This window comes from Sciurus vulgaris (assembly GCF_902686455.1).
Source record: "Sciurus vulgaris genome assembly, chromosome: 10".
NCBI classification, from domain to species: domain Eukaryota; kingdom Metazoa; phylum Chordata; class Mammalia; order Rodentia; family Sciuridae; genus Sciurus; species Sciurus vulgaris.
In genome coordinates, this window is record NC_136470.1 from 116,405,077 (window position 1) to 116,417,805 (window position 12,729).

The window sequence follows — 12,729 nt, forward strand, 5'->3', positions numbered from 1 at the left end:
AATGGAGAAAAACTGAAACCATTTCCTTTAAAAACGGAACAAGACAGGGATTTCCTCTTTCACCACTTCTATTCAACATTGTCCTCGAAACTCTAGCCAGAGCAATTAGGCAGACTAAAGAAATTAAAGGGATATGAATAGGAAAAGAGGAACTTAAGCTGTCACTATTTGCGGATGACATGATTCTATATTTAGAGGATCCAAAAACCTCCTCCAGAAAACTTCTAGACCTCATCAATGAATTCAGCAAAATAGCAGGCTATAAAATCAACACGCATAAATCTACAGCATTTCTATAAGCAAGGGACGAAACAGCTGAAAGGGAAATGAGGAAAACAACTCTATTTGAAATAGCCTCAAAAAAATTAAAATACTTGGGAATCAATCTAACCAAAGAGGTAAAAGATCTCTACAATGAAAACTACAAAACATTGAAGAAAGAAATTAAGGAAGACCTTAGAAGATGGAAAGATCTCCCATGTTCTTGGATAGGCAGAATTAATATTGTCAAAATGGCCATACTACCAAAAGTGCTATGCAGATTCAATGCAATTCCAATTAAAATCCCAATGATGTACCTTACAGAAACAGAGCAAGCAATCATGAAATTCATCTGGAAATAAGAAACCAAAAATAGCACTCTTTCTTAGCAGGATGAGTGAAGCAGGGGGTATCGCAATACCAGAACTTTAACTATACTACAAAGCAATAGTAACAAAATCAGCATGGTATTGGTACCAAAATAGACGGGTATATCAGTGGTATGGAATAGAGGACATGGACACAAACCCAAATAAATACAATTTTCTCATATTAGACAAAGGGGCCAAAAATATGCAGTGGAGAAATGATAGCCTCTTCAACAAATGGTGCTGGGAAAACTGGAAATCCATATGCAACAGAATTAAACTAAACCCATATCTCTCACCCTGCACAAAACTGAACTCACAATGGAGCAAGGACCTTGAAATCAGACCAGACACCCTGAATCTTAAAGAAGAAAAATTAGGTCCCAATCTTCACCTTGTTGGCTTAGGATCAGACTTCCTTAACAGGACTCCCATAGCACAAGAAATAAAAGCAAGAATCAATAACTGGGATAGATTCAAACTAAAAAGCTTTTTCTCAGCAAAGGAAACTATCAGCAATGGGAAGAGAGAGCCTACAGAGTGGGAGAATATCTTTGCCACTCATACTTCAGATAGAGCACTAATCTCCAGAATATATAAAGAACTCAAAAAACTCTACACCAAGAATACAAATAACCCAAACAAAAAATGAGCTAAGGAAATGAACAGATACTTCACAGAAGAAGATGTACAAGCAGTCAACAGAAATATGAAAAAATGTTCAACATCTTTAGTAATAAGAGAAATGCAAATCAAAACTATACTAAGATTCCATCTCACCCCAATTAGAATGGCGATTATCAAGAATACAAGCAACATAGGTGTTGGCGAGGATGTGGGGAAAGAGGTACACTCATACATTGCTGGTGGGGGTGCAAATTAGTGCAGCCACTCTGGAAAGCAGTGTGGAGATTCCTTAGAACACTTGGAATGGACCTACCATTTGATCCAGCTATCCCACTCCTCGGCTTATACCCAAAGGACTTAAAATCAGCATACTACGGAGATACAGCCACATCAATGTTCATAGCGGCTCAGTTCACAATAGCCAGAGTATGGAACCAACCTAGATGCCCTTCAATTGATGAATGGATAAAGAAACTGTGATATATATATATATATATATACATATATATATATATATACACACAATGGGAATATTACTCAGCTATAAAGTATAATAAAATTATGGCATTTGCAGGCAAATGGATGAAATTGGAGAATATCATGTTAAGTGAGATAAGCCAATCTCAAAAATCCAAAAGAGGAATGATCTCACTGATAAGCAGATGATGACACTTAATGGGGGGTGGGAGCTGGACAAGAATGGAGGAAGGAGGGACTGTATAGAGGGAAAAGAGAGGTGGGAGGGGTAGGGGGGAAGGAAAAAATAACGGAATGAATCAAACATCATTACTCTCTGTAAATATATGAATATGCAAATGGTATGCTGTTACTCCATGTACAAACTGAAACAACATGTATCCCATTTGTTTACAATAAAAATAAATTTTAAAAAATAGTTATTGAACAGATATACTATATCACTATGACAAGTGCATGGTCTCAACTAAATGCTTTGTTATAATGAAATGGTACTATACCTTTCTAAGATAAGAGCTCCATTTAGAAAATTGATCTCTGTCTTAGAAAAATACATAAGTAAGAAGCAATTTTGTAATTTACAGAATTTGCATGTCTTCTTTAAGTAGAAAGTGTTTATTTGAGTAATGTGAAACATAAGGGCTCTTGAATTAAAATGTTTCTATATATTCTGTGTCAAATGAAACAATTGTTATCTTTATTGTGAACTCACAGAATTTAAGCTAAATCAGTAATAAATTTATAATTCTAGTTCTTTTATTCTTTCTTTCCCTCACTCTCTCCCTATCATTTCTTCCTCCCCCTCTTTTCTGTTTTCTCTTTCATATTTTCATCTTTACTACCCCATTCATATTCTTTTCTTCCCCTTATACTTTTATGTCCTTCATCAAGGTAATTGCTCTTGGACTATGCAACACAAGCAGTGGTTTGGTTTGTAATGTGCAGAAAATATCTCCTGAGATTTTTTTTTTTTTTTGGCTAGGACCTAGGAAAGTGGCTCAGTACTTTTCCTTTAAGGGCATGTTGATATTTTCCAGCTTCAGTACATATAAAATCAGCAGAAATTTCTAGTGACTCCTCCGTTAAGGTTTTTCTAATACCTGGTGGTGTTCTCATCGATGAGTTAACATCTTGCTCTATTCTAGCAGTCTGGGATGGCTAGCTGTTTTTAAAGTGTGTATGTCAAGTTTTATATTCAAATCTCTCAATCAATTTCTCTTTCTTTTCCCATCATCTCCCCCTCCCTCTCTCATTCTATCTCTAGGTTAGCTTATCCTTATACCCTGTAATTAGCATAGTCCCTATACTTGGTAGGCACTATACAAATGTATTTGATAATAAAATTGGTATGATGTCACATCTGGTGGACATTCATTAACCAATTAATATGTGTTTCCTTCTGAATTGATGTATAAGGTCATCTCTCAAACTGTTTTGACTTGAAATAATTACAATTACTTGTAGCCACTATTACTTAGCTTTCAGAGTTATTAGTAAGGGTAGCAGATATAATGGAAATACCATAGGTTCAGAGAAAGACATTCCTAGCTTGAAAAAAGCCAAGTTATGCTACTTGGAAGCCTAAAGGAGGAAGATCACAAGTTTGAGGTCAACCTGGGTAACTATCAAGACCCTGTCTCAAAATTTTAAAAAGTTGAAAGAAAATAGAGCAAATCCCTGGATTCAATCCCTGGTACTGAAAAAGAAAAAAAAAACATACTTAGCTAACTTCTTTGAGCTCAGTTTCCTCATAAAATGGGTCTAATACTATCTATTCCCCATAGTACTTGAATACAACATACATAAATTATCTAGGGCAAGTAAATGTTTGGTATAAGGAAGCTATTTTAATTATAGCTTTTTATATGTTATTATATAAGTATTCTGTCTTTTCATTGATATAGTTATTATCTGTATGCTCTCTTTATATAAGCATTAGATAAAGGGCACTACCCACAAGGAATCTTAATGTCTCCATTCTTTCTCAACCAATTCTGGAAAGAACTAAGACTTAATGCCCTAAAGCATCCTTTGAGTATAGTTAATTAACTTCACATTATTTTATGACTTATGTGAACCATATGAGGAACTTTAGGAGAAAGCAGAATATAGAGCATTAAAAAGAAGTGTAAAATTCAAAGAATTTCATATTGAGATTCAGAGCCTTAGAGAGTTCCACCTATAAAAATGTAATGTCAGGAGTAGGTTTCTTACTCACTGCTGTGTTCATCATGAGCCTAGCATGGAATAGGCTAAACATTTATTGGATTATTGAAATGAATGAATGATCAGTGATAAGTGAGGAAAACATCAGTAATTTTGTGAAGACTGTTCACCTAAGCAATTAGACCATTTTTGAAAACTCAGCCCTATACTGTATGTATATATGGATATACATAGATGCTTGTCATCTGTTTTGTCTGACTTTCATACCTCTTTTACCATAACCCCTTTACTTTAAGCCATATTTCGATTCATGGTATAACACATAGTGGTAATAATTATAATAGCAATAGAATTTCACAATGCCAGGCACTGTGTTTTACCTGAATTAATCCTTGCAACAGCCTTGGTAGTTGATCAGCCAGTGTGGCTTAGTGGAAGAGCCCATGCCCATAATTACTCTGTTGCTCTGCCTCCTTTTGCTGTAGAAGGCATGTTGATCATTCCCTGCATTTACTGTTCACTATTCTTTAGTAAAGAATATTCCATTCATTATCTCATAGGAATAAAGAGCCAGGAACCTTTTTTTCAGGATAATGAACATGGATTGCTTCTCAGTATGCAACATCTATACCTTCTTCCAAGGAGGATAGTCATCAGTTTGATTTTTGCAAAACTACTCTTAGTTTATTACAGATGGTATTAGTAGAAGGAATTCAGTCTTTAGACTTTACCAGATTACCCATTAATCATTCTCTTATTTCCCAAGATAATGAGATCAAGAAATTGAAAGGTACTGTGCCCAGCTACTTTTAGGAGATGGAAAGCACTCTGTTCTCAGGGGAGAAAGCATGATGAATAAGAATATTTGTTTGACTCAAAACTACTATACTCTCTGCATCTAGCACTGTTGGTCTGGTATATGGTAAGACCTTAGAAAGTATCTGTGGTGTGGGTGGATGGGCATATATAGGTGGCAAAGTTGATTGGAAAAGCAAGCTAAGAGTGCCATAATGCTACGACACATTTTGTGTAGATGCTACACAGGCCCACCATTGTGTGTGGTACACTGTGACAGAGCATATACAGTCAATTCCAGCCCTACTGACTTGAATGCCATCTGGAGTTTTTGTAAGTTGTTTTTTCTAAAACATCTGTTCTGATTGGGTCATTTGTTCACTTCTTTGTTTCTTAATTGTATTACTTAGACTACTCCATATGCAGTTGGCCCTCCATGTTTGTAGGTTTCATGACTATGGATTCCTCATTCATGGATTCAGCCATCTATGGTTGGAAAACATTTTTTAAATCATATCTCTTTTTTACTTATTATTCCCTAAACAATGCAATATAATGTCTGTTTATCTAGCTTTTACATTTTATTAGTATAAGTAAAATAGTAATGTTTTGAGTATATAGGAGTGTGTGTGAGGGTTATATGCAAATACTATACCATTTTACATAAGGCACTTGAGCATCCTCAGATTTTGGTATACATGGGAAGATCCTGGAACCAATCCCCCATGGATAACAAGGGACAATTATAAATTTGGAAACCTCCAGTGATTAACAAATATGTGTGAAAAGTTGTCCTTTTGTTTAGAAAAATTTAAATAATATGCAAAACAGTTGGAAAATGTTTTAAGAAATCAGTTTTATAATTTGTTTCCTAATACAAATGCTAGTATCACTTTTGTGATCTTTCCACTGTGTGTTCACATGCATATTAAAGTATTTAAAATATTTGAGATCATACCTGCAAAATTATTATATGAATTACTTTCTACGAGAAGCAAGGTAGAAAGAACGTGCCGCAGCTCTTTTTTGCTCTCTGTGGATGTGCTGCCTTTGCTTATTGTGTTAGAAGTCAGAAGCCTGAAATTGTTTCAGAAATATTAAGAATAACTAGTAAAAGGTAGTAGAATAGAGACTTTCTTTGATATAAGAAGGCAGGATCCCAGTGGTAGAAAAATAAAACTCTTACAGATTTAAGTACATTATCTTCAATAATCAGATTCAACAGCATAATTTTACCATTAAGTGGTAAACTGTGGTTAAAGTCAATAGTAGTCTACCAGTATCATCAAACTGTGAGGGTTTGTGTGTGTGGAGAGGTATCATTTAGTATCAAAAGTTTTTTTCTTTCTTAAAAACTCAAGGTATTCTTTTAAAAGATAATGTAAATTACCCTTCAATGATACATGTTTTATATATATATATATCCTCACAAAAAGGATAATGGAAGTTATCCTGAATTTTAATTCTTAATCATAGTAGTCATTTTAGCCTATGCTATTAGTATGTTTGCTTCTACCTTCCTCATGTAGGTTTGATTTTCCATTTTAATTTTACTATTTTACTGCAGTTTGTTTAACCTCTTCAGGTATTTTCCTTTTAAACAGGTGCAGATTATAAATAAATTAAACCTTCATTTTAGACTGACTTTATTATATTTATTTATTTACTTATTACTTACAGTGCTAGGGATCAAACCCAGGGACTTACTTGCTAGGCAAGTGCTGTACCACTGAGCTATATCCCCAGACTGACTTATTTTAAATGAGTGGGAGTTGTATATACAGAACCTGCCTACAAATTAATTTTGTTAGCATATTCTAAAAATGGTTCATAATCGAATTGAAAAGAAAAATGTTTCTCTTTTCAAAGTCTCATGGAATACTTTTGCCAGACTCAATAATTCATTACCCTTGTTTTGGAGTCAGGTGATCACAGGGCATTTCTGAAACCCTGACCAGAGGAATAAATCTTCACCTCATAAAAAATCAATCTCTCTCTCTCCCTCTCTCTCCCTCCCTCTCCCTCCCTCTCTCTCTCTCTCTCTCTCTCTCATCTAGTGTCATAAGCAGTTTAAGAGATCCACAAACCTCTAACTCCACTGAACTTCAGGTTTAGAGCTATTATCCTAGAATTGTGAGAAAGAAGCTAATATTGACTGAATATAAATTATGTAACATTTGAACCGAAGGGTTCTGACTGTGTCCAGAGTTATTTCCTCAACCACCCAACCAACCAATTACGATTACTTCTTCCAGTTCAAAATTATGCTTTATCTTCTAAGTATTGTTGTTTTAAGTAGTAATACTCCTTGGTTAAACTTCACTAATATGATATTATGATATTAGTGCTAATGCATGAAAGGCCTGCAGGTCAGGCCTTTACCAATGTTAGTATTAATTAAATTGAAAATAAGATAAAACTCAACCAAAATATACATATCTTTAAGGGGTGATTTTTATATGTTGACTTTGAGTTACAAATCTACTTGAGCCCCGAATAATTTTTTCATCCTAATAAAAGTAATACATGACTGATTCTTAAGCATACTAGTAGGATAGGTGACAAATAGAAAATTAAACATGATGTATTAAAGAAATAAAGAGGCCATTCTTAGTGAACTAGGCACTCTGTTATAAATGTAATACTGAATAAAACCTTTTTATCATCACAAGTGGAACTGCTTGATAACTGGAATTGTGTCAGCCTTAAAATTCCTGGCCTCATTTATTTATTCAAAGATGAACACAATTAGATAATGCTGGATGAAGGCATATCTCTGCTGGGGCAATCTGAACCTCTGACCACAACATCATGACAGGTATAGATTCCCAGGCATATAAAGAAAAATGAGTACTGTGAACATGGCATGGTAAGTGTGGTCTTTCTCTTTACTAGGCATTTGGGCCTGGACCTGGTGCCTCGAAAGGACTTTGAAGTCGTGGATTCAGACCAGATTAGTGTCTCAGATCTCTATAAGATGGTAAGAAATCTAAAATGGGGTGGCTTACTCCTGTATACCTCTTTTTTTTCTCCTTTGTTTTCCATGATTATTCTATAAAATGGTATTTCTAAAATTTTTCCTTATTATGAGTGTACATATCACACTTGCTTTATAAATGGGAATGCTATGTAGAGATACTGGCCTTACTGTACTGTCTAGGGACCACCTCTCTGTTGATGTTTCTATTTGTTTTCTTTCAGCCTGCACTAGTTACTAACATTATGCTTCTTTAGTCCCTTCTTAGGAAGGAGAGGTAGCTAAAGTGGGAAAGAACCAGTTATTAATTACTGTGGTGATTGAACCTGGAAATAATATACCAGTCTTTCCTCAGACTGAGGTTGATAGGGCTTTAGATGTCCAGTAATTATTGTAAAAATTTGTTGGGTTGACTGATGACCATGATTCAATTTTGTGGGCTGAATGAGAAGTAACTAAAAGAGAGGTACAACATTTTAAAGTAAAATAAATAGCAGAAACCTAAGGTGATAGTTAAGCTTAGACTAAGGGCCTGAGTATAACCTCACACCTTGAGTAGTATATTCAGTGAGTACATATTGATGAGATTTACAAATTTTAGGATCTCTTTGAGAAAATATAATTCTTTTTAGGGAACATAGAGGGTAGCAAGGATCAAAGGAAATTTGCCTAAATAATATACCACAACATATTGATTGCTTCTGCATATTTGCATGTATAATTTATTAACATGCACAAGCATTTGCTTTAACTTTGCTCTATGCAATATAATAGGTATGCAATATAGAAATTAAAGATGTACAAGACTTATCCCTTTGCTCAAGAATCTCATCATCTGTGGGTTGATTCCTAACCCTTTCTGTGTCAGAAAGGATCAGATGATATTTTCTCCCATGACTATGCAAATATGAATTATATACAGTGTTTTACAATGTTTTAGAGAATCGATGGAAAGATTTCTCAGTGCTTGTTCCTAAAATCTCTTCATGAATTCCATTGAGAAACTGTACTCTAGTAAAATCAATAGACCACAAATATGCATGTGCTGCATAGCATAATTAAGGTATACACTAATGCTAGTAGAGATAGTGACTGATTTCCTAAAGGTAGGAAAAAAGAAGGAAAGACATTTCAAAATGGTACAAAGCATAGGAAAGTGGCAGTTACAGGAAATATAATGATTTTGATAATTTTCACTTGAGATGTGGTAGTGATTTGGAGATGAGGCAGTCTAACAAGGAAGCAAAAACCAAATCATGATGAGTTTTGTGTCTCCCGGATTAGACTCTCTTCATTAGTCTGACAGAACTGTGAGAGTAGCATGATCAGATATGGGTTCCTGATCATAAAATGGAAGCAGGGAGCAGTCATTAAAGCAAGAAATGTTAATTCAGTAGTTTGGGCTAAAGCTGGCATAGTGAAAGTGGTAAGAAGTTGTTGGATTCTGAATATATTTTAAAGTTAGAACTAATCAGAATTGTTGATGTATTGCATTGGTATACATGAATACAATTAAGGGAAAGGTCAGAGAAGAGTGATTGCTGAGTTTTTGATCTGCCCAGCTAGATAACAATGAAATAGGAGAAACACTGTAGAAGAAGGTTTTGGAGTTGAGTAATGAGGATCAATAGTTCTGGATTTTTTTTTTTTTTTCAAGTTTGAGATGCCTTTTAGACATTCAAACACCAGTATTCAAAGTCTAGCATTTCTGGGTAAAGTATAGATATGACAGTTTTAGAGCCATCAGATAATATATATTTGAAGCTGTGGGACTGGATAAGATGATCATTTGCCTTCTTTAAGTTCTGTATACTGTAACCCAGTGATCAAAAGATCCCACACAGCACTTCTAAACAAAATAGCAATAGGAGAGAAAATTACAAAAATTAGAGATTCAATCTAGGAGGTCCACTATGTAAATAATAAAGTTTCAGAAAATATAACAGACAAAGAAAGAGAATATTATGGAGGAAATCCTATTAAAAACATTCCCAGGGGTCTGGGGTTGTAGGTCAGTGGTAGAGTGCTCTCCTAGCACAGGTGAGGCCCTGTGTTCAATCCTCAGCACCACATAAAAATAAAATAAAGATATGTGTCTATCTACAACTAAAAAAAAAAAACAAAAACCCAGAACATAGATTTGAGTCTCTAGATTCAAAGGGACCAGTATTTGGCATTTGATTCTAAATTTTCAACTTACTAGAAATGAAGAGAGGAGTTGAAAGCTTCCAGAGAGAAAAATAGATCACATACAGATAGTCTGTTGAAAGAGTAACATTTGGCTTCCTAATAGCAACATTGAAAACTAGAAAATATAGAAGCATTGTAGTTAAAATTCTGAGGGGATTATAAGTGGATGATGATACATAATGGGGAGGGGTAAGAGGAGAATGGAGGAACTTTTGATTACATAGAGGGAAATGAGAGTGGGGAGGGGATGGAGTATGAAAGATGGTGGAATGAGACAGACATCATTACCCTAGGTACATGTATAATTACATGAATGGTGTGAATCTACATTGTGTACAACCATAGAAACGAAAAGTTGTGCCCCATTTGTGTACAATGAAAAGTTATATGCAGTCTGTAAAAATAAAATGAATTATGAGGGGAAAAATTTCAACCTAGTGTTCTATATTTACTCAGTTACATTGTCAATCCCTTTTCAGGAGAGTACTAAAGAATAAATTATTCCTTTAGAATAAAGGAGTAAATCAAAATTACTACTATGTGTGTACCATCAAAGTAAGGGAGTCTGATGCAAAGAATGGGTGCAAAGAATTCTGAAGTGAGCAGCAGAGGGAAGTTCCAGGATGTCAGTTGTGTAATAGCTTAGAGAATAACTATTACTGAGAATTGGTCCAGATTAAAGCTGAAAGGCAGAGGACAGCTAGGAAGGGTATTCTCCAGGAGAACAACTGGGCTTCCCAGATTACCTGACAGTTTCACCATGTGGAAGATGCTATTGATAGATACTTTTAGAGCTAATGGAGGACATAGAAAAATGGACTCCTTATCTACAGGTTCTGTGTTTACAGATTTACCCAACCTTGAATCAAAAATATTTTGGGGAAAAATTATGTCTGCACTAAACATGTACAGACTGTTTTTCCTTATCATCATTAATAATAATTCCTAAACAAGAGTATAATCCCTATTTATATAACTTTTATATTAAATATTTTTAAGAAATGAGAAGTAAAAGTATACAGAAGATGTTTATAGGTTATTTGCAAAAAAGTATTTATAAAAGGGACTTGAGTCTCCATGGATTTTGATATTTGTGGGAAATTCTGGAACCAATTCTGTGTGGATAACAAGAAATGATTGTAATTTAAAAAAAAATAGTATACCCAAGATGAAAGTGGCAGACAAAAAGAAATGTAATTACAATACATGACTTTTCCTCAGCAGAGACTATATTTAAGTTATAATAGTATAAGCAAAAGTCCAACCAAGAGTTTTGAGATGTTAAGATAGGTGAAAGGAAGGATTTGTGAGTAAGAGTTAAAATCCTCAGTTTACATAATAAAAAGGCAATAGATAATTCTAAAACTAGATAAAGAGAGCAATATAAATATAACATTTAGAAATATTTGATCAATTCTAGGGAAAAAAAAACAGTAAAAAGTTGAAAGTACTTATCTCCAGGGAACAAAACAGGGTAAGCATAGCATAGAACTGGTAATTTTTATTGCAAGCCTTTTAGAATAGTTAACTTTTCATATATGTGCTTTATTTTATTAAATTGAATTTTAATTAAAAATGTTCATTTACTAAAAAAAATAAAGTCCAGACTAAATTGGAAAGTTGTCCCAATATGTGATATGCCTGTACTGTCTGCAGTGATATTTGTTATTGTCAACAGGATGTTTTTTACTAAAGTTAGCTGTTTTATAAATTTCTATATATAGTATTAACTGAAAATTTACAACTAGCAAGTTTTGTAGTCATTTTTAAGAGTTAGTCAATAAATACACTTGAGAAGAATGACTTAATGCAGACCCTGAATTTAAAATAATACAACAAAATTCATTTTAGTACAATAACATTCCAGTAGGATAAACCATAGAAAAATAGAAAACCTAATTTGTATTTCGAAAGCCTGGTTTTGATTAGTTTTAAAAATTTTTTTTTCCTGGTGCTTGTGATAAAACCCAAAGCCTCATAACATGATAAACAAGTGCTCTACCACTGAGCTATACCCACAGCCCTAAATTTTTTTAATCAATTTTATGTACAAAGTTTTCTTTTATATATATATATATAGATAGATAGATAGATAGATATACATAGAATATATATATTTCTATCTATATATATATATATATTCTATGTAATAGTTTACCCAGCTGTTTTACATTTGACTTTATTATATTTCATATGTATCATGGGAAAATATAGTCCTGTGAATGAACATCAGTACTCCATAATAATTAGCTAATATTGCTAATAATGCACATAGGTATTTAACAATTAGCAAATATAGCTAGCAAGTCACACTTAAATTAGTATTTAATTTTTACTTTGGTTTTATTTAGGGTTAAAGGTATGTATTTAAAAATTAAATGAAGCCATTCTTGCAACTACTCTTCTTACCCATGTGATGTGAAGCACTTTATCAAATGAGTGCTGTTCCACATCTGTAGGATCCAGATTGCAACCAGATAGAAATTTTCATTGTTGAGTTTTCTAGTACTGGGCAATAAATATTTGTGAACTCACCATTCTTCATGGCCAAGTTTTATTTCCAAATATGAATGGCTTTTCTAAAATAACTAGTTTTAAAGAAGAAAACCAATTACAGTAATAATAAGATTGTCAGTTATAAATAATAATTATCATTCACTTAATTCACTTAATCACTTATCATTCACTTAATTCACTTACATTTTGGGTTAATCTGCACAAAACTCTATGAGACTGAGTTAGGCACAAAATTTATCCTCAGTTTACACATGAGAAACTACACAGCTGTTAAATGTGATTCATGATTCAAAACTGGTTTCCTGACTTCTGTACTTAGTTCCCTAACTGCTATATTATACTGATTTCCAT

The 12,729-nt window shown here is 33.7% G+C and overlaps 1 protein-coding gene across 13 annotated transcripts in view; it reads left to right on the forward strand.

Annotated features, from left to right (window-relative positions):
- Nucleotides 1-12,729, forward strand: part of DOCK3 (dedicator of cytokinesis 3) — a 726,815-nt gene that overhangs the window by 426,449 nt on the left and 287,637 nt on the right. For all 13 annotated transcript variants that reach the window (XR_013757339.1, XM_079101030.1, XM_079101031.1 and 10 more), the window contains exon 7: nucleotides 7,590-7,674. Coding sequence is in view for 12 of the 13 variants with exons in the window: in XM_079101030.1 (XP_078957156.1) it covers nucleotides 7,590-7,674 (85 nt within the window). In the remaining variant the exon portion in view is untranslated. The remainder of the gene's footprint in view (nucleotides 1-7,589; nucleotides 7,675-12,729) is intronic.